General features: G+C 34.5%; 1 protein-coding gene across 1 annotated transcript in view; it reads left to right on the plus strand.

The window, feature by feature from the left end:
- The window catches only part of LOC148944687 (FAS-associated factor 1-like), an 83,534-nt gene that overhangs the window by 30,856 nt on the left and 27,917 nt on the right, over nt 1-24,761 (plus strand). The window contains exons 4-6 of the mRNA XM_089100215.1: nt 11,303-11,486; nt 13,653-13,839; nt 24,410-24,517. Coding sequence (XP_088956341.1) covers nt 11,303-11,486; nt 13,653-13,839; nt 24,410-24,517 — 479 coding nt within the window. The remainder of the gene's footprint in view (nt 1-11,302; nt 11,487-13,652; nt 13,840-24,409; nt 24,518-24,761) is intronic.

Here is a 24,761-nt window from a genome sequence, read left to right on the forward strand (position 1 = left end):
TTTGAATAAAAAATTCGAATATTTCAAAGAAAATTGGTCTATCCACGCAACTAATCTGGTATACTGTTACATTAAAGCTTAAATTCATTAAAGTAATAGGATGAAAAGGGTAAGTCATAATTAATCAGTATTTTTTGAATTTTCTTAATAGGATACAATACCTTAAATGATTTTGCGAGCCTTACCGGTGGCTGACCCTCATAAAGACAGAGCCCATTAGTGAATTCTCATAGGAGACCAGGGTTGCCAACGCAGTACAATCTTTTTTGTACAATTTAGAGGTCCTGGCTCAGTGCAGTACATTTGGAAATTTGTTGGTACAATCAGATTTCCCGGTACATTTAGGTTTTACTTGCTCCTTTTTGACTCAAATATCTGTTCCAAGTTTTAAATTATTGAAAATTATCTTATTGTTATGGTAAATTTTTAGCCTATTGTTCCGATGGTACAAATTACTTTCTTGCAGTACAATTTGCAATTAAGTTTCTTGCAGCACCTTAGCTTTCAGTTAAGGTGGGTTAACCTGATTGATAGTGATTTGCAACAGTTCTGTGGATCCTTTTGTGCTTAAGAAAGATAGAGGGGAAAGGGGGTGAATATCTTATGCCACTAAAAATGTATTCGTAGGCCCACAATTTCACATATGTGTTAATCTTCGTAAGAAAAGTGGCCAAATTGCTAAAATAGGTATTGCCCTTTCCTGAACTTCAAAAAGTCTGCTCCATTTTGCTAACAAAAACAGAATTCACACTGTCTGATGATGTAAGTTTCACTAAAAATGGATATCTCTAGTTTCATTAAAACTGAGTATTTCTTACCCAAACTCATGGGTCTCTAAAAGCTTCATGGCTCTCTAGCTACGCTTCATGGGTCTCTAAAAGCTACGGGAAGACCGCCCAATCAATTCTAAGTAGTTTTTCGGAACAAACTAAAGATGGTTATAATGGCTGAGATAGGGTGATCCTTTTAATTAGTGTATCCCCTTAAGCCAAAATCTAGACTGGATAGACAAGACCTAGGTGAATTTAGGAAAATATTGGTTGGTTAAGCAGGCTTATTGACTTTAAAGTACCGAGGGGAGTGAAACGGTGCGTAATTTGCTATGGGACAGGGGTCAACTGCCCCTCGCAGACCTAGTTTTGCTCCCCCCCCCCAGCTGAAATTCATTTTCTGAAAAAATTAAGATATGCCTGCATAATTTAAGCATCTACAGAAGTGGGTCAGTTTTCTTTAGTATATCGTTACCTTTATGGTACTATATTGCTCATTTTCCCATTTTCACATGATTTTGGAAAATCCTGGATTTTTAAAATGAAAATTCTGGAAAAGGTATGTTTCAAAATTTTTGGAGGTTGGGGGTTTCCTTTTATTTTAGACCTGCCAGAGTTAGAAAGGGCTCATAAGGTGTTTATGAATCCTCACAAAACAGCTCAGAGATGAGTTGCAGTCATGACGTCCTCCCATAGTCTTTGAAGGGTCAGTTTCCGTTCTTTTCAGGTCCTGGTAAGGCTGTTGTCATAAGGTGTTTCTTGGTCGACCTCTTCTGTACATCCCCACGGGGGCCACTCTCTATACTCCTATACTGATATGTCGTATACTTTATAATATTTCAAAGTATTCTGTAAAGTGTCTCGGTCAATAGAAACAAATGCTTTTTGAAAATCAATGAAGAGGTGGTATAGTTTTATGTTCCAATCTATGGACTTTTCCATCATCAGTCTAAGATTTAAAATATGATTAGAGCAAGATATGTCTGTGTTACCCCTCCCCAATATGTTAGTCTATGTTTGTTCTTAAACACTGTTGCATGACTGTGGCCAATTTTTTACTTGGGAGAGACGTTCAATTGATTCCTCTCCAGTTGTCACAGAATTTGCCCAGTATACTTCTGGTCCAGTCTTTTGGAACTTTGTCGTTATTCCAGATTGCCATTAGGAGATGGAAATTGTTATATGAGGTCGAAAGGACCAAATCGGCATCTTTGGTGTGATCACGATTCCTTTTTCACAGCTATCGTGGCATCTTTAGTGCTGTTGGGGTAAGTATTTACGTCAGTTTGTAGATCTGCCAGGTCTAGTTTTGTTTCCGGGTCATCTCGTCTGGGTCCATTCAACAATTGTTTTCTTTCGAAATGTGAGGGTGATGTCTCTAAGCTTTTTGTGAATTCGAAATTATGTCCTCATTTTCATCTTTAGTGGACGAGTAAATTGTTTTCTTTCCGGTCATATTGTTTCTTATTTGACGGATCGTTTTCGATTCTCCTCTCTTGGCATTTTATTCTATAAGCAATGTTTTTTCCCCAGTGAGAGTCCTTATCCTGTCCTGGCAGTTCTTTTTACCCCATTATCTTCTTCTTTGTAAAGGAGCTGTAACTTGACTTTTTGCTTAGAGTTTGACGTTTTACAGACAAGCGTAGATGTCAACTGATCTACGCCATTTCCAAGAGTGGCGTGTATCAGCTACGCCATCCGCCATTCGGAATTGATGTTTCGGCTAATATCATTTCCAGATGTCATCCGATATCCACTCTTCTTTTTTTCTTGAAGTCAAGGTACACATTCTCATCCTCATGGTGCACACCTTTGGCTGGAGTCCATATGTTTTGAGTAGCAAGGTTATCAAAATATTCAAAAAGGTCTAACGATCCAAATCTGTTGTATAGTAATATGCTGGAATTTCCGCGTATGTCAGGATCTTTCAACCTATTTGTGTCTAATTACTATCATTAAATGTGGCTTGAATTTATATCTGCTCCTCGAAAGCCACTCTTTTTAAATAGGCCACTTCTTTGATGTCTTGACTTGAGATAATGTAGGATTTGGTTCTTCGTTCGATCGTCGGGGACACCCACATATACGTGCCAATTGTTCTATGCTCGAAAAAAAAACCAACGCCTATTATCAATTCGGTGCCTAGTGCGTAGAGTAATTAGAGTCGATTCTCTAGTTTTGTCGTTAAAAATCAATAATAGTAAAAAGACTTATGTCTGATCCACACCATTATCATATCTGTTAGAAAATTTGTTATATTGAGCTATTTCAAAGGATTGTAAACATCGATGTGAAGTAGTGATCGGACAATCAGTTGGAAATTAGAAGATTAATTTGGAAATTAGGAGTTTTTTTTTTAAATTTGGAATCGAAAGCGTAATCGTCAAATTACAATTTTTTTTTTTTTAATGGTAGCTTTCTCGATGCTTTAAATGATTCCACTATCAAATTGTACTTTGATATGCAAAATATTTAATTTATATCAAAGTATTTATCTTATCTCATTTTTTTTATTTAGCTATTTTGATTGATTTTAAGCACTGGTTTGGATAAACGCGGATTTACAACTTTCACAGAACTAGGTCATAATTGACTTGCGTGCGTATTCCACGTTTTTGCTTCTTAGTTTCTTCTACTTATGTTTTTACTTCAGTAATTTTGTATTATTTTTGTGATTGAAATTCTCACCATCTAATGGGTTTTCTTGTGTACCGTACTTGCTCAGTTCATGTACTCGAGATCTTCTCTCTTCGTGAAGGATTGGATACATTGGTTTTCTGTATTCAATTTTTAAGAAAATTGTAGTATAGAGACCACGAAACAAGTGAAGGCCTTAGAACCCTAAGCCTCTTAATTTTTTGACATTATGTCCCTGATTGCCGTAGATTTGAAACAAGTTGGAGCAATTGTGTTTTGAGTCAAATATAATGTTTAGCATAGTTATGACATTTAATCGTTATACTTGACACGTAGAAAGCTATACTTGATACATTATACTTGACATGTTGAATACTGTGGCTATATAAACCAAAAGCGGGTAAGTCACTTTCTGGCAGATAACTGTAAATTTTGTCAAGCAAATGAGTTACGTCCAGCTTTGGATAAAAGGAAATTTCGTGAGGTTATTTCTGAGGAAGAATTCCCCCTTCTCCTCCATGCATTGTTCTGAATTGGTACCAATGATCAGCTTAGTATTCGATTCATTAAAAACGAAAAAAATTCTGCTGAAAGTAAGGAGCCATATTAAAACTTAAAATAAACAGAAATTAGTCTCTACATGAGGAGTGCTGCCTCTTCCTCAAAACTCATTTCTTCACCCGAAAGTTTTTGAATAACTTCTTAGCGAGGTTTTGATTCTAATTACACGGCTCTTGTGTTTCAGGAATCGTTCTTGAAGAATTGAAACAAAAGGTCAAACGTCAGCGTAAAAAGCCAGGACATTGAGGAGGGGGCCGCCCCCCCCCCGCCTATACGCAACTTCGTTTTAAGTTCTGATGCTGTTCCTTACTTTCTGCTGATAAAACTTGTTTTTAAATTTGATTTGTGATTGTTTGTCAAATAAACCCATAGAATTCGCCTCCTTTGGCGTAAATCTCCCACAAAAAATTATTCCATTGGAAGTTTCTCCCACTTAAAATTCATTGTGCGGGAAATTACCCCTGGACAATTCCGTTTCGCTGTGAATTCCCCCCAGAAAATATCTTACTTACGATTCCGCCTGAAAAATACTCCTTAGCATGCTTTTATTTGAAGGAAGACTTGTTTTTATTTAATTTACGATCGTTTTTAAGGTCGTGGGGATCCCCCTATGTGTAAAATGTTTCCCAGAAATCCTCCCTCCCCGCCAATAGAAAGTTTCTCCCACAGAAAATTTCGCTTTGGAGAATTGTATTTTTCAGAACCGTATTTTTTCCATCACATTTGGCTGCTGTACAACATACTTCAAGTCCATTGGACTTACAACTTTCTGTTGATGAAGTAGCATACTTTCACGAAATTTCAATTGTAAAGGCTATACAACTAGTGAGACAAACTTTTCACTCAAGATAACTTTCATTACTGATGCTATTGCGCTCTGGTCTTCCTTATTTTATATGCCCATGACGTACAGTTGATGCTACCAATAAATACAATTTCTTAAAATTGTTCTATAAGTATATTATTTGAAAAAAACTACGTTTTCTAAAGGGTTAAAGAGGCTGAGTTACAAGGTCGAACCTTAAAACGTACAGGGATTAGGAGGCACAGTTGGGGGACTGCCGCCCCACAAACCCCCCGCTTTTGCAGCCTTTAAATAAAAAAAAATTCTTTAAACTGAAAGTAAGGAGCGACATTAAATCTTAAAACGAACAGAAATTATTCCGTATATGAAAGGGGCTGTGCCCTCCTCAGCGCCTCGCTCTTTACGCTACGGTTTGACTTTCTCACAACTCTTTTTTTTAAACAATAAAAACTTTAGCGTAAAGAGCGAGGCGTTGAGGAGGACACAGCCCCTTTCATATACGGAATAATTTCTGTTCGTTTTAAGATTTAATGTCGCTCCTTACTATCAGTTTAAAGAATTTTTTTTATTTAAAGGCTGCGAAAGCGGGGGGTTTGGGGGGCGGCAGTCCCCCAACTGTGCCTCCTAATCCCTGTACGTTTTAAGGTTCGACCTTGTAACTCAACCTCTTTAACTCTTTAGAAAACGTAGTTTTTTTCAAATAATTTCTGCACGTTTTTGTACAGTTTATTACTTATTATTGCTTGACTAACTGTTAGCTGATCGTGTCAGGAGTTAAAGTTGGGGGGCTGCCGCCCCCAAACCCCCCGCTCTTGAACATTCTTGTGTTAAGGCTTTTAATTCCTGAATGCTCAAATCACGTCGTACAGGGTGCCTCCTAATCCCTGTACGTTTTAAGGTTCGAACTTGTGACTCAGCCTCTTTAACAGCCCCCCAACTGTGCCTCCTAATCCCTGTACGTTTTAATGGTCGACCTTGTAACTCAGCCTCTTTAACTCTTTAGAAAACGTAATTTTTTTCAAATAATTTAAAAAAGAAACTGAGTTTCTTTTTAAAGTTTAAATTCAATATATAAAAAATTTGCTCTGACGTTGAATCGAACCCGGGTTTTCCGCCTGACAGTCTGGAGTATCAACCGCTGGACTAAACAGACACAATTGTAATTGTTTTTTAGTAAATCGAAGCTATTTTCGACGCAAGCAAATTCCCACGAAACTTTATATTTGGTTTTTAAAAAACAGGGAAGAAGTGATCAGATTGAGCTGAAATTTCGGAAATAAGCTCCCGGGCCCTAGGAAAGCTTATCCTCTAAATTTCAGCCCGATCAGACAACGTTAAAGGGGGGTTGTGGTGGGAAAAATTAACATGGGCTGTTATAGGAAAACGAGGCTTTTCGTAAATGTAAATTCGGGGGATAATTTTTTCGGTCTGAAAATATCAAAAGGCCCTAACAGGTCGAATTCTGCTTTGAATGAGTCCTCATTCACCCGGATCAGTTGCCAACTGTGGCCTGTAGGCGTGGCTAAGAAAAAAAAGGCATGATGAATTTTAAGTGGCTATATTTGTTTTTTTGAAAACAGGGAAGGAGTTATCGGACTGAGCTTAAATTTCGAGGATACGCTCCCGGACTCTAGGAAAGCTGAACCTCTAAATTTGAGACCAATCAGACAATTTTAAAGGGGAGATGTGATGGGAGGGTCGAAATTTTCGGCCCAGTTTACCCCATGAAGATAAAGTCGGAGGAGGATGAAATTTTGCAAGTTTCTTAGTTTGAGCTTGGGCTACAAAATGCAATTACCGCCGTCTCTCTGCGACCTCTAGGACCTGAAATCGCTTAACATTGTGGTGGGTCGCCTCTTTATAGAGGCACAAGTGTGCCTCCTTGATTACTTTGTGGTATTATATAAGTACATCGTGGTATGTCCTTGCAACCTTGCAAATATAATGGTTTTAAACAAGGTAGTTTTGCACGGGGAAAATTTTCAGCGGAATGGGAATTCTTGGGGTGATTTTTATGTGGCGGGGAGGATTTTTCACAGGAGAAAATCTCCACGGGGGAATTATCACCAAGAGAAATTCTCCAGAAAGAGAATATCATCAGAACTCGATGACATTAACTGAACTTATCAACAACCATGAACAGTTAAGCGAAAATAGAGTTATCTATCTTTTTGAACAGATATTATCTATAGTTTCAAGACTGGAAATTGCTGGCATTGCACATAGAGATTTAAAACCTGACAGTATTCTTGTTGACAAAAATGAAAATTTATTGGTTATTGACTTTGGATTAGCTGAATCTTTGGAGAAGGTAAATGTAAATATCTGTGGTACTCCTCGTTACCTACCTCCCGATGTTGAATCCTGTGGAGCCACATTATATGATAGGACCGGTAACCACTTGGTCTTTAGGCGTGATGCTGGGCTCACTTTTGATTGGTTGATTGGTAGAACACTTCGATAACGGGAGACGTTCTTTTGAAGCTGAGTGCGTCATTGATTTGGGATTAGTGAATAGGATTGCTTCACGATTGGCTCGTAGTTTAGTTCGCAGGTATTTGCAACTGACGAGGATAAACAGACCAAGTGTGGAAGAAATCCTTGGAGATCCTTGGTTAAACATAGGGATGAGTGCTTAGTAGGAAAAAGGCAACTTTCAGGAATATTTCAAATGTATTGACTAAAAATTTATTGTTTGTAATTTTTTTTTATACTGGTGCATTATTCGGATACCGCGAAAGAAGTCAAGTTTGGTTAATGCTAATGAAATAAAATATGATAAATATATAATAGTTTAGGAACAAATTTGGGCTATATATTTGCACACTAGGGGGATGGGGCAAAGCACAGCATATATTAAATACGTAACCTAACCTAGGTACCTCCCCCCCCCTAAACTCCGAAAAACAATCGTTGAAATATTGTAACTCATTGATAAACCACGGCTTTGCAATCATTTACCTATAGCGGTCTCTTGCAAAAAGCCCGTTTGACGGGTTTCGTGACTGGTTTCCTAGATAGAGTATATAGCGGTGTCCGCATAATGCACGAGTACCGTTTTTTTTTTTGTTTATTCTATTTTCCAATAAAAAATAATATACATAATAATGTTTTTATTTATATTCTTGGGATTTATGATGCACTGGCATTACTTTTGGTATGACTGAATTTTCTAAAGTGAAAACTGATTTCTTCAAAATCTCCCCACACATAGACGTTTTAAAATGCAAAACCTTAACGCGAAATACAAATCGTTAATTTAATTTCGGAGAACCCTATTTTCTAAAAGCACTGTACACAGGTCTTTTTAAGCATTGCGGACAGCACCAACATTTTGAGAATATGTTTAACCGTGATCAAATGAAAGAAAATGATATAGAAAAGAATGAAAAAGTTTATGACACTTCGAAGTGAATGATGATTTATTTTGAGAGGAAGAACTAGAGATAGTACTAAAAGAGGTACTCGTATGATATACCCATTACTGCTCAAGTTGTTCATGCATTGACGCAGTGTAAACTGGTTTCTTTTGATTTTTTTTTCACCTTAGCGTAAGAAAAAAAAAAACCAAAGAGAAGTAACAGGATAGATGGGAAATATATATTTTGGGCTGTATATTTGTACGTTATATATTGGGTTGGAGTAAAGTATTTGGACAGTGTGAAGTCAGCAAACAATTCTTACTTCATAATATGCAGATTAATTGTAGCTAACACATTTTGCATGCAGACCCGCTGTATTCCCCTCCCCCTCTAATGTGCAAACATATAGCCCAAATTTGTTTCTAAAATATTATATTTTTATCATATTTAGTATATTATATTCAGATTAATCTAACTTCAGTTCTTGAGTGGTAGTGGGTATATCAAACTAGTACCCTAAAAGAATCTAGGTCTAAAGATCTAAAAGGCTGTAGGTGCTGATAGTTTGGTCAGTCTGTTTTCTTAATTACGGTGATGATAAAGTTACAGACAATTACTGAAGATTATGAATATGATTTATCAAAAGGAGGAAGTACCTTTAAGTGCTTTTACGAAAACTTTAATTAAAGCCTTCTATAAGGAAGATGATAAGAGTGAGTGTGGTAGTTGTAGGGGCATGAGCTTGGCTACTCTAGGAACCAAATTACTGAATCTTTAAATCTCTAACTCATCTCTAACTCTCTAAAGAGAGTTAAAGGTGCTTTAGATAAAGTTTTGAAAGAAGAACAATATGATTTTAGAAATGGGTGAGGATTCATCGACCAAATTTTTATTATTAGACTAATAGTTAAGAAGTGCCTCAATCATCAGACCTCTTTAGGCCTTGTTTTTTTTTTTCAATTCAATTTTTTCATTTACAAACAGAAACATAACAAATCAATCAGATTAACAAAAAATTAAACTAAATAAAACATAAATAAATTTTATAGCCAAAATAAAAACTATAATCAACCATTCTACCATAATAATAATAATAAAAATAGGAATAAATAATAATAAATAAATACAACTACGAACCTATTCCTAATAAATATTTTTTCAAATTACTTTTAAATAACCCGAGCGGCTCAGCCACCCGAATGCTCTCTGGAATATAATTCCATATATGGGGCCCTGAAAATCTAGTAGGGAAATCAGCCCTGGCTCGACTTTTATGCGTAGGGTTTTTAATTCAGCCGATAACAGAGTATATTATATTAGTATCACGATGCCCTACCCTCTAACTGCCTGTCTGTTAAAACCATTTTATTTACGATGCACTTATGTAATACCCAAAAGAAACGTACTTATATAATATTAATATTGTATAATGTGTATGTGTATAATATTGAAAAAATGTTGAAGTTGAATGAATGATAAAAAGATGAAAATCTTTTTGTTTTTAAGTTGAATGAATGATAAAAAGATGAAAATGAATGAGGTGAAATTGTTAAACGAAAACTTACAAAGGAATATGTATCCTGTGTCATTATGAAAAAGACCTCGATATTTGGCCTCCCTGCCTAAAACACATGGCACCAAAATCAGTAGATTTGGGAAAAGGCAGGGGCGTAGTTTTCGGCAGTTGTGGGTGCCAATTTAAAACCAAAAGAAACGTGTGGGGGTTAGGGATTCAGCTAAAAAACAATGGCACCAAACAGCTGAAGAAGGTGTAGCTTTCCTTTGAAGGTGTAGTTGTCTTTGGAATCAACAGACCCTTATTGTTTCCTTTTTTTACGGACAAAAAGCGTTGTCAAGTTTAACTAGTTTTGCTTATTTATTTTTACGGTTCAACGTGGTACTGTGTTTAGCGCAGCGGATTGATCCCTGATTGGCTATCTGAGGCCTGGGTTTGATCCCAGCAGTTAGTTGTGCTCAGGTTTTCCACTTCTAGTGACTTATCACTATTTCTGGTGATTTTTTATATATTTATATAGGCTGAGCAAAAAATAACTAAATCAACACGGAAATCACCAGATTATTGAATAAAATCACTAAATCAACCAATAAATAACTGCAATCTAGTGATTTTTTCTTTCATCGGGTGGCAAACCGGGTTTTGCGTCAAGCTTGCTAACTGTCCATGTGAAAAAATGTCGATGATTTTTTTACCTTATTCAATGGTTTTGGAGGATCTTTATCCCCGGCGTCGTGAAACTGACGAAAATGTGGCACTGCTGTGAAGTCTCTTAATTTTGAAAAAACCAAACGAACTATCTTAGAAAATTACGGTTTCCAGCTGTGAATAGACCCAAGTTGGCACCAGAGAAAAAAATGTTTTTAGTTTGATGTTATCGGAACTTAATTGAAAGGAGACAATAAAGACGTATATAATTTCGAAGACCACACTGCCTTTCCGTGGCGATAAATACAAGTTCAAATTGGATAAATCCTGTTAATAAACAGTGATAAATTTCACAAAAAAAATTCTAGATATTTCGGTCACAAATGCAGCGACCGTCATCAGTAGTAATACTGATAGTGATAATGAAATTTATCACTGTCTATTAAAAGGATTTATCCCTATTTGAACTTTTATTAATCGGAGATAATAAATTTTATGAGAAAAAGTGGCGTCAATGAATTTAGGAATTCAAATAGCCATATTAATTTCAGCAGTCATGTCTGCTTGAAAGCAAAATCTTCTTATAAAACTAAAAAAAAAAAATAGACTTAAGTGAATACGTATCTAAAATCAAAAGCATTTGATACATTTTTTACTAGTGCATCAAGAGGATGCACTTGTTTAAAATAAGAAAGATAAAACTTATTTTTTAATTAAAAAAAAAAGAAAAAACTTGAACACCTTTTGAATACCTATCTGAAAATGTTCATTTTAGCCAGTTCACAAACGGGAGGATTTTACTGATTTTTAACAAAATTTTCCTTGCCGTAAAACAAAGTTTTCAGCTTTGATGCGCTGCACCAAGTATCGCCCCACACGGTTTTTTCTGCATAGGACTATAAGAAATTCACCTACCAAACCGCTTATCAATGCCTTAAATTCTTTTTTATTAAATTCTTGTAAATTCTTACTTCTTTTTTATTCAAGAGATTTTTTTTTCTAGGAAAATTAAAGAATTTGATTTCTATAAAGGCTGGTATACCTGGATGTCAAATAAGTTTAACAGGTTGGCCTGATGATAATGTTCCCCTGTTCGACACTGTGAAACTTAGAAGCCTTAATCTACCTCGGAAGACAACACTGTACATGATTTCGCCAATGGAACCTGTTTTGCCAAATACCGATGAGTAAGTCTATTGTTCTTTTCGGCCGTCTATTTATTAAAAAATGTTAATGTTTGTTAATTAATAGATAATTTTAATTTTCTATTTCATTTTATAATTCGGTAGATAATAATATTATCCATTCTAGCTGAGTGGCTGGCGCGCTAGACCTGCAATCCCATGTCCTTCAGAGTAGGGGTTTCAGTTCTGATGCGCCCATAATTTGATTTGAGGAGGGGCTCAGTGATCTGTCTAGGCTTAACCAGGTCAACTTAGCTACAAGTAGGTTCTCTGGGCAATTCGTGGAAGCTAAATAGGTAAGGTATGCGAAAGTACAGGATGGCTGACGCCCAACCCCGCATTGCACTTTCTGGCTGAAGGACCAGGAAATGGAAATCGGCACCGTTGGTAGGGACTGTAATGTCGAGTGCTGAATCTTTTGCCTTACCTACTCTTAGATACAAGTTTTCTATTAGTTTTTGGAGACAGAAGTAGTAGCTAACATTAATTGTAAGTAAAAATTCTCAGAAATTGGTCTCAAGATGCGTCAATTGTGTAAAACAATTCTCAGAATGTGCTGATTGGACGGGTAATTTAAAAACATACAAGCTTGGTAGAAAAACTTATCAGCGAAGCTTAAGGATGAGATAAGATATTTATTTCAAAAAGTCACTGTCAGGAACCCTGAAGTGCTGAATTTAAATATCTGAGTCAGAAAGACAAAAGTATCAAAAAAGTAAAAATAATAAGATAATATATTTATTTCAAAAAGTCACTGTCAGGAGCCCTAAAGGGCTGAATTCAAATCTCTTGAGTAAGAAAAAGACAAAAACATCAAAAAAGTAAAAAAAAACAACACAAGACTGGCTAAATAATGCGATCACCTAGACCGAATTATTAATTATGTTGGTCATCTTATCAGATTGTTAAAAAATAAAAATGTATGCATATATTTGGGTCATAACTTGTCAAAAGATCAAAAACAAGTAAAACTAGTTGCACAGATACATATATAGAGAAGCATAAATCCCTAAAGAAGGGGAAGGGGCGACACCGAACTGATTTGGGATTTTAAGGAGGGAAGTAGAGGCATTAACTTTATGGATGATATTTTGACATGGATATCGTGCTTTGAATTAGAATAAATTGTGACTCCAAGTAATTTGAATGAGGACTTACTCTTTGGTTTGAGCCTGAGGCATCATGTGAAGTGTCGTGGATGCTCAAAGAATTTTCTATATGCGATGCCCTGTGAGCCAGCATTTACTCTGGAATATATATTTTTTTTTGCAAATTTCAAACACCACATAATTACTTTCTCAAACAAAATATCCAGTTTAATATAGATCTGAAGTTCATTTTTAAAAGTAGCACCAAGGGTACTGTCGTTAGCAAACACAAGTGGGGTGTCCTCAACTAGTTGTAGAGATCCGCATTTTCGGTGGTGGAAAGATTCAGGGTGAAAGACAGCAACAGATTGTTCGTCTTTGGTTCATTACCGTGACAGTAAGATTATTATCATAAACGAAGAAGAGAACCAGCTCCAGTGCTGAACCTTGGGGGATACCTCACTCAACTTGAGGAGTTGACAGGAAAAAAGGATCCAGAGAAATTACTCTTCCAGACAAATAATTGTCAAACCAAGTTAGGGTCGAGTTCCTCTCTTATACCGTAATGAGATAATTTAGGAAGTAGAATTTGGTGGGTTAACGAATTGAAAGAGTTCCGGACGTCCATAAATATATTTACAGGAATAATACCACAATCAAGACCCTTAACCTTGAGACCTGACCTGACTTACCTTAAAACCTGACCTTAAGAGTCCTTTATCTGGAAGTCAAAATAACGTTCATGAAAAAATTTTTACTTTTAAAAAGGCTGGTAAATGGGGAAGTGTAATCTTTAAACTTTCTTTGCTAAATCAAAGCACTGAAGACATTTGCCGATACTTAGCTGGATCACTCCAAGGTTTCCCTTTGCTCAAATTGTTCATTCAAGCTCGCTTAAATTAACTATGAAAATTTTTGTTCTCAAAAGATAGATTTACAGGTTGGACCTATAAAACACTGGTAAGTTATTTCCTTTAAAAATTAAATCTCTTCCAAACCCATAGAGTAAGCAAACCTCTATCAGGAACTAATCCCTAGCTACAATGAATAAGGTTTGCAAAATTGAATCTTTGTTTTTCAGGATAGCCCATAGATTGTCACTAAACTATAGGCTCATAATACATGATGATACAAATAAGAAAGTTCACCAGATCCCATTCCCAGGAACGAAAACGATATTGGAAGTGAAACAAGATACAAACCACCTAACGGATATACCTGTTCGCTATCAAGATTGGAAAGGATGGCCCCCAGAAGCTACTGATGATGTAAGGGCCCTTTTCCTCTTCTTTCAATTTTATAATCTATTCAGATAATTTCGGAGACCACACTGCCTTTCCATGACGATAAAATAAAAGTTCAAAATAGGGATAAAATCCTTTTTAATAGACAGTGTATAATAAATTTCACAAAAAATATCTGGTATTTTTGTGAAATTTATTATACACTGTCTATTAAAAAGGATTTTATCCCTATTTTGAACTTTTATTTTATCGTTATAATTAATTTACTAATGTAAGTGTAGCTTAGTGTAATGCAACTTATATCTCTCCAATTAAATAATTTGCTTCTAATAATAATTCATCACCCTCATGTTGAGACCGCCTCTAGATTCATGTGCTTAGAGTTTGTATGCCTAGCGAATTTTATATAGTCACCGCTGGACTCTGCCTGATTTTGTCTGCCTTCTTTAACTGATTCAATTTATTTCAGTGCGATTGTAATCTTCAAACTTTCTTTCTTTCTTTTGCACTCACTGAGTGCATTGAAAGTAAAGCCAAACAAAAGTAAAATTTTGTATATGGCTCCATTTTTGCTTTCAGCATTATTATCACGCAATGATTATCCATCCTAAGATCAGTTGTAAGGGACCCTCATTGAGGTCTCAACTTATGCTTTTATTCAATTTTGATCCTCTTCCCGTTTTTGCCCCTCTCTGGCTTCAAAATTATGTAAATAATTTCTGACACAAAACTGGTTAATAGAAAACTGTGCAAATATTTAGGTCGAGACCTCTGCTCAACTGTCTTCAGTACAGAATAAAATAATACAAAATACAGATAAAATCCACACAACAATATAAAAGAACAAACCTTAGTTTTGCTTTTAGGGTTTAATTGAAAGACTACATGGAAATACTTGTTTCATCAAGAGCAAAGAAGTTCTTTAAAGTACTGAGGGTTTTCACCTCCTGGGTCATTCTTAGGTCTATCGGTGTTGCGACATTGAATTGAGAAAATAAATAAGCAAAACTGATTTAATATATTTGGCAACGCTTTTTGTTGGTAAATAATCAAACAATAGCAATTTGTTGATTCCCAAAGGCAATTACACCTTCAAGAAAAGCTAAACCTTTTTATGCTAGTGGGTTTTATGTTTTGTAGCTTAGTTTTTGCTCACCCTTATTGTTCACCCTAATTTTCCAGTAAGTGGTAGAAAATAATTTTTGAATTAATATTTTTGTCCAATAATAAGAGAAGAATATTTTGGATTTTTGTTTCTGGACTTTGCTTTGTTTCTAGACTTTGCCTATAGATTATGCTTATAGACTATGTGTAGACTATCTTTCTAGACTTACGAAAAATTAAGCAAGAAAAACGGGTTTTAATTTTTATAAAGTAGTGAATACAATAAAATAAACACTTAATTAAACAAAAATACTCCGAATATTTTGGCCCCACGTCCGGGAGCCCTTCTCAACGGAAAAAAAAAGAAAAATGAAACAAAAAATGTTCTTTTTAAAAACCTTAACTTACATCAAAATAAAAACATTCTAAACACATAAAGAGAAAAAAAAGTAACAAAAGAAAAAATATAAATAAATAGGAAACAAAATTCACATATTAAATAAACACTTCCATTCACTGGCGTATAAACAAAATCGAATGTCTATATTGATTCAAACAACGCCTCCTCACAGTATATAAATGGAAATCTATCAAAAAATGAAGAATATATTTATACTTAAACCAAAATAATAAAGGTCAGTTTACCCCCGGCCCATAACCCCTAATATTCGGAGTATTTTTGTTTAATTAAGTGTTTATTTTATTGTATTCACTGCTTTATAAAAATCAAAACCCTTTTTTCTTGCTTAATTTTTCGTAAATGGAAAAGCAGTGTGGTCTTAGAAATTATTTACGTCTCTAGACTTTGTTTCTTGACTATGTGGAAACACTTGGAAACACAGTTTTCATCAAGGACAAATGTTTTTTATCCTTTTGGTTCATCTTAGATCTATTTATACCTGAAAACCATGTTTTTTTTTAAATTTCTCTAAGTCGTTTCAAAAATTATGAAGTTTTAGAGAAGTACCACATTTGCGTCAGGGTTGCAACGTGGGTGTGTGAAAAAAAGTTGAATTACTTAGTTAAATTTTACTAAGCTTTTTATTAATAAAGAATCAAGCAATAAGAATTTGTTGATTCCCAAAGTCAGCTACATTTTCAAAAAAAAGATAAACCTACTTAAACTGTTAGGTGTCAAATTCTTTAGCGTATTTTTTGCTGATTTTTTCACCCACATTTTTGCAAGTAGTTGAAAATAATTTAGAAATTAATATTTTGAAAGCTTATATGAAAAACTTGTTTTCTTCAAGGGCAAAAATTTTCCTCAAAGCGTTGAAAGTTTTAGTTTCACACACTCTTTAATTTATTTAATTATTTTCGTTAAAGCGTTTATTATTTTTGTTTATGCGTAATTATTTTCGCTTAATTAATTGTTTATTTTCGTCTTTTTCATTAAATTATTCCTTCTGTAATTATTCTAAATTCTTAGTCTGAGATTACTAAGATAGTACAATTGAAACTAGAATTTTTATACATGCAACATGAATAACGACTGCTGACGGTCGCTATATATGTGATCGAAATATCTGAACTTTTGTACCCGTTTTTTTCCCTGTCACTGTCATACAAAACTAGTAACTTTCTAAGAAGTGGAAGCTAATAAATTACCAAGGTGGATATAAGTCAAATTTATTTGGAAACAGTTTAGTTCTAGGACCAAGCTTATGATCAATCTGGATACTGTGATCCTATTAACAGTAAGCAAATACAGTTATTATAATTCTTGTCAGATAAAATGTACTGCAGAACATTTAATGTTTCACAAGTTGTCAGAGGTGTTGAATATTACTAGATTTTGAATATTACTAGTTTGGTCTCTTCACACACGGGGAGCTGTTGTTTATTTGAAAAAGTTAATGAACTGGAGTTATTATCTGTATAACGCATTACAAAATGGTGATCTATTCAAAATTATCCAGTGAATGCAGTGGACAGTAAAAAAAAAATTCAGTATCATCAGTTAAACTTGTAAATATGAAAAGCTAAAAAAAAAAATAAAAAAAAAAAAAAATCAATTGAATGTATTGAAAGTTTGTGAATTATTTGCAGAAAATTTTGATAATCCTCGTTAATTGTGTGATACTACTATTTGACGGAATGGAGCTGCCCAATCTTCTTCTGTTTGTTTTCCCCACTTCCACATCAGACCCAGCGTCTATTAGTGTCATATAAATCCTTCTTCTCTGATGCAACATAATTTCTAGTTGAGTCCAGTGGCCGTGTTCGTGCCTACCCTGTAAGTAACTAACCACAGTATAGTGATTATTGTCCCAGATGGCCAGTAGAGAGAAAAGAGGACTAGTGCCTCCTCGCAAAACACGCTCAGACAGTGAAATTAAGTTCTCTGAAGAGAGTATAGAGGAGCAGATTATTGTAATCACAAACCACCTAAATGCACTAAAAGGAAAGTCCGATCTTTGGTTCGCATGATTTGAAAAAGACATGGAACTGAGAATTAGCGACGCAGTTTCGAAAGCTATCTCTTTGCAGTCCCACCCGGGCAGTCTAAGTGACGTAGTCATTGAAGGCATTAAGAATGATATCTATAACAGCCTGTCTCTGGATTTAGAAAAAATGGTTAAAACAAAGTTAGCTGAAATGGAAAGACAGCTCAAAAGTCTTGAGCAGCTAGTGCTTAATGTAAACTCGACGAGTAAAGAAGTTCAGACTACTATGGTAAACTTTGAGGACAAATTAATGTGTCAGAATGACACTATTGAACAGAGTTCTCTAAATAATAAGATTATGGTGTTTCGACTTGACGAGGACGCTTCGATCCCGGAAAATACAGAAAATAAATTTCTTAAGTTTTGTAGCTCGAAATTCCCGGGAATCACACTAGTGGCTGATGAAATTATCTTAGCCCGCAGGATTGGTCGGAAAACTAACACTACCATTCGTCCAATTGTCGTTACTTTCTCCAACCTGAAGCTTTGATCAACCATTTTGAAAAACAAAAAGAACTTGAAGGGTACGCGAATTTCAGTGAATGAATCCTTGATTAAGAATAGACTCACTCTTCTTTCCTATGCTAAGAGTAAGCTGGGCTTCAGAAATACTTGGACAGTAGACGGCAACATGTTTGTCAAAACTGATCATACCAGTCCCCGTAAGATAACAACTAAAGGTGATATTGATCGTGCTGGAGCATCTGTTCCTGCCAGTCTCAACGCTAATCATGCTTAGTGTAGTTCTCAGTGCTTTATTTTTCATTCTTTTTGTTGTTTACTCGTCATTTGTCTGTCCGTATTTTATTTTGTTCACGCAGCTACGTTGTCATGTTGGTATATTTTTGCCTATTTTTCTGCCCACTACTTTAATCGGTCAGTTTTGGCCCTATCCTTAGAATGCTTATGTGTGCTCTTTCCATTTTTGCTATATGTTCCTTATATGTTACTTATATGTTTAATCTTGCTTTTACTTCATTGTCTCTTTTTTTTCAGAGTTTCCCCCAAAATTTCACTATTTTCCCTTCTACCTGCCTCCCAACCAGTTTTCTTTTTTTTATCTTCTGTTTGAATTCTTTTTCTGTATACGATGAACTAAATATAGGCTGCAATATTCTCTCTCTTTCTTTTTATCTTTTCTGTTTCTATATTTTTCTTCCAAACTTCTTGGTTTGATAGCTATGTGCTACCTCACTGTATTTTACATTGCTAATGAATTTTTTGTTTTTCTTTCATACGATGATTCTACTTTCTGATCATTATACAAATAATTTTTCTATTATTTACTATTTCATTTTCTCTTTTTCTGCGCATTCCTCTTTAACTATGTCCAGGTTTTTATTACATCCGCTTCTTATAAATGACAGCTGTTTATGACGATCACTCTAGTTTTGATGACTATATTCCTATTCAATTTAAATTGCTTGAGATGACTCCTATAAATGTTCTAAATTTAATTGATGACTTATCTGGGATCCCACCTAATATCTCTTCTTTGACTATTAATTATATTGCTAATTGTGTCTATAAATATGCCATGATCAAAAATGTCAATTCTGGTATTAATTTCTCAGTTCTTTATTTAAAAATTCAAGGATTCTGTTCTTTTCTAAATAATTTGAAGTCTCTCATAGCTAATTCTTCTCCTTAGATTATTGGACTCTGTGAAACATTTCTCCACAAGGGCAATGACATGCTTTAGATATTTCCGGATATAACTTGGAGTTTGTAAATAGATTGGAGAGAAAAAAAGGTGGCTTAGCATTTTATATTGCTGATTACCTGGATTATACTTTGCGTAGTGATCTGTGTAAGCATTTGGATAGTGTTTTTGAGTCTGTTTTTATTGAAATTTTGATTGACAACAAGAAAACTATCATTGGAGAAATATACCGCCCACCAAGTGGGTCGATACCTTTCTTCCTAGGAATTTTTGACAAGGTTATCTCTGAAAGATGCAGAAGTAATTATGAAATTATCGTTTTAGGAGACTTCAATATTGACCTGTTAAAAACTTCACTTACAACTTCTTATGACTTTTTATCCTCTACTTTAATCTTTAGTATGTTTCCTTGTATCACTATTCCTATAAGAGTTTCTGACACATCTGTAATCGACAATATTTTTTCAACTTTAATGCCAAATTCAAGCTTTATTATCATATCTGATATCTCTGACCATTTTCCATGCATTACGAATTATTCAATCTCTGGTGTACCTTCAGTTTCTTCAACTACTTTTAATTGACCAGTCCGTTACCAACAGCATCAACTTGAACAGTTTAAATTTCGATTGTCTGACACCTCCAGGGAGTTTCTCACCGATTCAAGTCGTTAAATCCTTTAACTCTTATCATCATCTTGAAAGGTATAAAAATATGAAAATTTATTGAATTCCTTAATTCGTAAAGCTAAGCATATTTATTACTCCCAGATGTTCTCTAAATTCGGAAGAATATAAGAAAACCTGGCTACTTATAAACACAGTTCTTCATCCTAATTCGAAAAGAAATAACTTGCCAAATAAATTAATTTCTAAGGGGGTAGAGATAACTAATAGTAATATCATAATGGATGAATTTTGCTCTTACTTTGCATCCATTGGAAAATTAATTTCTGAAGATACTTTGGTTAGTGCTTCTTCTACCAGTGACTTTAGAAAGTACCTCGGTCCTTCTTGTCAAAAATCGATGGCTTTGGATCCGGTTTCTGAGTCTGAAGTCCAGAGAATCGTCTCTGAGCTAATAGGATCTTCCTCTTGTGGACTTGACCAAATTCCTGCCAAGGCTTTAAAGTTTATTCTACCCTCTATTCTATTTCCACTCACCATTCTTGTTAACTTCATTTTTGAATGGAACTTTTTCTAGCGCCCTAAAATCTACCAGATTAGTTGTTCTCCATAAGGATGGTTCTAGAAATGATCCTTCTAATTATCGAACTATTTCTCTTTTATCGGCCTTTAGTAAAATTTTTGAAAAATATATCTACTCTAGACTTTAGTCGTTTCTTGATAAAAAAAAACAATTTTTCCATTACGGTCAGTTTGATTTTCGCCCTAAACACTCAAAAGAGCATGCTTGAATGGCTTGGCTGACGTTCATGCACAAGGCACTTGACCAGGGTAGAATTCCAACTGAAGTTTTCCTTAGTGTCTAAAAAGCCTTTAACAGCATATCACCAACCATCCTGCTATCTAAGATGGAACACATAGGGATACGGTGAATCAGTTATCATTGGTTTGAAACTTATTTATCTGGAAAGTCCATCAGTATTGACCCTAAGCTTCAAGATCAATACCGTGTTGTTTTTGGTGTCCCTCAAGGGTCTGTTTTAGGACCTGTTTTATTCCTTATTCATCAATGATCTTTTTATTGCTGTATCCGAACAAACTAAACGAAGTTGCTGTAGTATTTGTGATCACAATTTTTTTCCATCTGGTGACACAGCTTCAGATCCAGTGCTATTTGCATTTGCAGATGATAGTACTCTTGGGTGTTCAGAAATTAAAGATGATTCTCCCCTTATCAAGAAAGTGTATTCTGTTCTAGAAAGAACCTTTGCTTGGTTTGATGCAAATCGATTTTCCCTAAATCTAGCTAAATCTAGTCTACTTATTTTTTCCAGATCAGGTACTTCTTGTCCTTTGGTTCAAACTATTTCTTCCACTCATGGTGATATCACTCGTCCCCCCAATAGACAAGTTCAATTCCTGTGTGTTTTATTGGACGAAAATCTCTTTTTCAAACATTACTGTGTTCTTGTGAAACTTAGGCTCTCCAGAAACCTAGGAATTCTTTGGAAGTTTCGTCATTGCTTCGCTGCTTCATTAACACAGATCCTCTTTAACTATCTCACTCAACTGTATATGTACTTCTGTCCAAGAGTATGGCTATCAGCATTCATTATTTTCTTCTTTTACCTTTCCTGTTTTCAAAATATATAACAAAGCAAAGTGTCTGAGGTGACAGACCAACTCAGCATGAATCAATTGGATGGTCAGTCCATATACATCTTTCTTTCCTCTTGTTTCATTTTTAAGTATTTTCATGGACTCCCTAATTTCTTCAAACAATTATATCTTTTAAATTCTGAATTACGCATTGAATCTTGTGTTTCTTTTTCTCTCAGAAATGATATGGACATTTTCATTCATAAAATCAAAACTGTAAGATTAGATTTCAATCCAGTTTTATGTTGTGCCCCTATCTGGAATTCCCTACCAGTTCAAATTCGGCTATGTAATTCCTATGGACAATTTAAAAAACGGCTAACCAACCACCTTATGCCTAGACAGTTAGTTCTCTCCTCCCTTTTTTCCCTCTTTCTTTCCTTTTCAATTTGTTTGTTTCATTTATTTTGATTGGCATGGTAGTTTTTGGTGTTGTTTAGTTTTTTTTTCTTCTTGTCCTTTTGTTTGATTTTAGTGCTATTATTTAATGTTATGTTTAGTCTCCCACTCTCACAGGCCAAATATTCTTGTGGGGGTCTAAAGTTCTGTGATTTTTTCTGTGTTTCTTTTAAGTAAATTCATTGATTGATAAATAAATGGATTTATCCCAATTTGAAAATTTAACAGGAAATAATTTGTAGAATCCCTGGTTTTCATATCAAAACCTTTTAGAGTCGCTTTTGGCTACTGAGATTGATTTTGAAAAACTCAAAAATTTGGTGAAAATATGGCAAGACAACCAAAAAAGGGCAAATCGTATGAAATTGAAAAAATCATTTAATTTAGGAGACCCTCCATTTCCCATCTCCTGTACTGTACGCCCCATCTCCTGTCGTGTACACCTCATCTCTTGTCCTGTATGTGCCTTAGTGAACTCTGTCACTCTGCATGCAGCAATTTTCAAATTTTTAAAATGCTACAGCCAATTGTCATTTAGGAATTATCAATCGATTTGAAGTTGGGCTGAACTTGGTGGCATTTATGACACATTTTTAAAAGAAAAGTAACGTAGTTGTCAAACCAATAGTTTTTGTAGTGATTTTGGGCTAAGAACGCAAATTAACATTATCTCCTTTTTTAAGTTTTAGCAAAACTCGGGTTTGGAAACAGAATGATATACATGATGTATCTCTTAATGAAGAAATGAGTGACAGCTCACTCTATCGTGTGACAAGTGGCAAATTTTATCCATAGTTCACTAATCTTATTGAGTCTCAATGATTTTCTGCTAAGATGTGTGATTCGATCTTTTTAGTTTAACCACTGTTTTCAGAGCCATCTATAACGATTATGCTTTAACTGATGAGTAAGAATCCAAGCAACATAAACCACTAAAATTTAGGAAAACATGCAACATGCATGTCTATTCTGTCGTTCTTGTCCCTGAACTTGTCAATAAGTAGGGAAAAGGGTACTAAAAAAAACATGGGAATTTTTCAAATTGCCAAAAAAGAGAAAAAAGCTAAAATGAATTTCAAATAAACTATTTTGTTGTTGTATTCTTAGATACTCTTGGTAAAGGAAATCCTTGACGCGGAATTATTCAGTTTATGCTTTTTGAAATTTTAAGTTGTTCTGCGGTTTGTTTTTTTTACGTTTTTTACTAAATTTTTGAAACTTCAGGTTGATGCTGTTGTAACTGAAAATTGTATAACAATGAGTAAGCTCTTGACAATAATGAATCTTGAAAATTAATACTAAATGAATATTTAAGAACCCTAACAAAATCAGAATGGCGAAATAAATGACTAAACCATTCATAAATGATAAAAAGATTTGGTCGTGATATTTTAGATACTGTGGGTTAGCAAACTCAAAAATATGAAATAGTTCAAACTCATACCCTACGATATACAAGAGGGGGTTTCCAAAGAATTGAATCATTTATAAATTAGCAAATTTTAAACAAGAACAAATGTAAACCATTGGAAAGACATTCCAAATAGTATTATATTCGATAAATTTATTCCATACAATAAAATTTATTCAATCTTTTTATTCCATTGGAAAAATTTATCCATATATAAAAATTGAATTACTTGCAATCGAAAAACCATCGACAACACACCAAGAAGTATTGTTTACAAGTTTGTGCTATTTGATAAATTAAGCAAAAAATAAACAAATATAAAACAAAAATTAGTAAAATAAAATGTAAAACGATAAATCAATGACAAAGGCAAAGCTAAGGCTGGGCCTTAAAAAAATATATTAAATTAATTTATTAATTGTTTGCCTATTTAATTTTATGTATGCATCATGTTTGTGTATCAGCATATGGTTCCACCACCAATTCTTTGTGTTCTTCAGCAACCTATCAAAAAGTATTGTTTATAAGGGTTCCTAAATTTCCTCCATTTCATCCTAAATTTCATCAAGACATCTTTCGCTACTTGTCAAATTATTTTCCTACAATCATTTCATCCATCATCCACATTTTTAAATTTTAAACGATTCAGTTTGATATCCAACTGTTCGTCAAAAGTTTCTCTAAAATTCTGGTTCCTCTAAAATGATAAGACATTATTTTCGAAAAGTAACCCCAAAATTGACGGTTTATGTTTCCTTGTTGCAGAAACATACGGTTTTGCGACAAGCCTACAACTGTAGCTTGCATCGAAAGGATAAGATACCTATATAGTTGTATTCATTAGGTTCAGATCTCTTTATCCAGATTATGACACTACTTAAACTTTTTAGAGAACGATCTTAACTTGCTTTAAAACCCAGAAAATTTTTCCCTTTTCCACGATTTTCAATCAGTTTTTTTTCTGTATTTTTCAGTCTAAAAAATTGGAAAGTAGATTAATTAAATTGAGTTCGGTAGGTGAATCTCAGCTGTTGAAGGATAGAGAAAGTGGCACTTTGTGTTGAAACATTAAAACCGTAAGGCTGCAGAAGAATGAATCCCAAAATTTGCACAAAGATCATTATCCTTAACAACACAAAAGAAACCATCAAATGTGTCCTCTAAGCCCTTCGAAGATTTCTTTTTAAGGGCAAAAACTTCACTATCTAAAATTTTCGTCTGTATAAATTTTATATTATATTATTAGAATTTTCTAATAATATTTTACAAATAAATTTTATTTCAGGCTGCTTTAGGTACGTGTGGTATTGACTATCCTGAACATATCCTGCACGTGACGAAGAATCAGGGCAATAGGTCCCGGAATGGCGAAGGTAGCTCCTATGCTGAACCGGTAAGCTGTCCTAAGACTGGGGCAAACATCTCTAAAATGCTTTCTTTGAGTGACAGTTCAGAACTTTTTTTAAAATTTAAATCTAATTTTTAATTCATTTTAGTTTAATTTTAATATTTTTTTTTTAAACTAAACTGGCTTCTTTTGGGCCAAAGAGAATAGCAAAGTGAAAGGTGACAAATTTCAGGACAGTCTCGGAGAAAATAACTCACTAACGCCATCTACCAATTCTTAGAAAATTTTT

This window comes from Artemia sp. Qi Xiang Cuo, chromosome 14 (assembly GCF_049724085.1).
Source record: "Artemia sp. Qi Xiang Cuo chromosome 14, ASM4972408v1, whole genome shotgun sequence".
NCBI lineage: Eukaryota > Metazoa > Arthropoda > Branchiopoda > Anostraca > Artemiidae > Artemia > Artemia sp. Qi Xiang Cuo.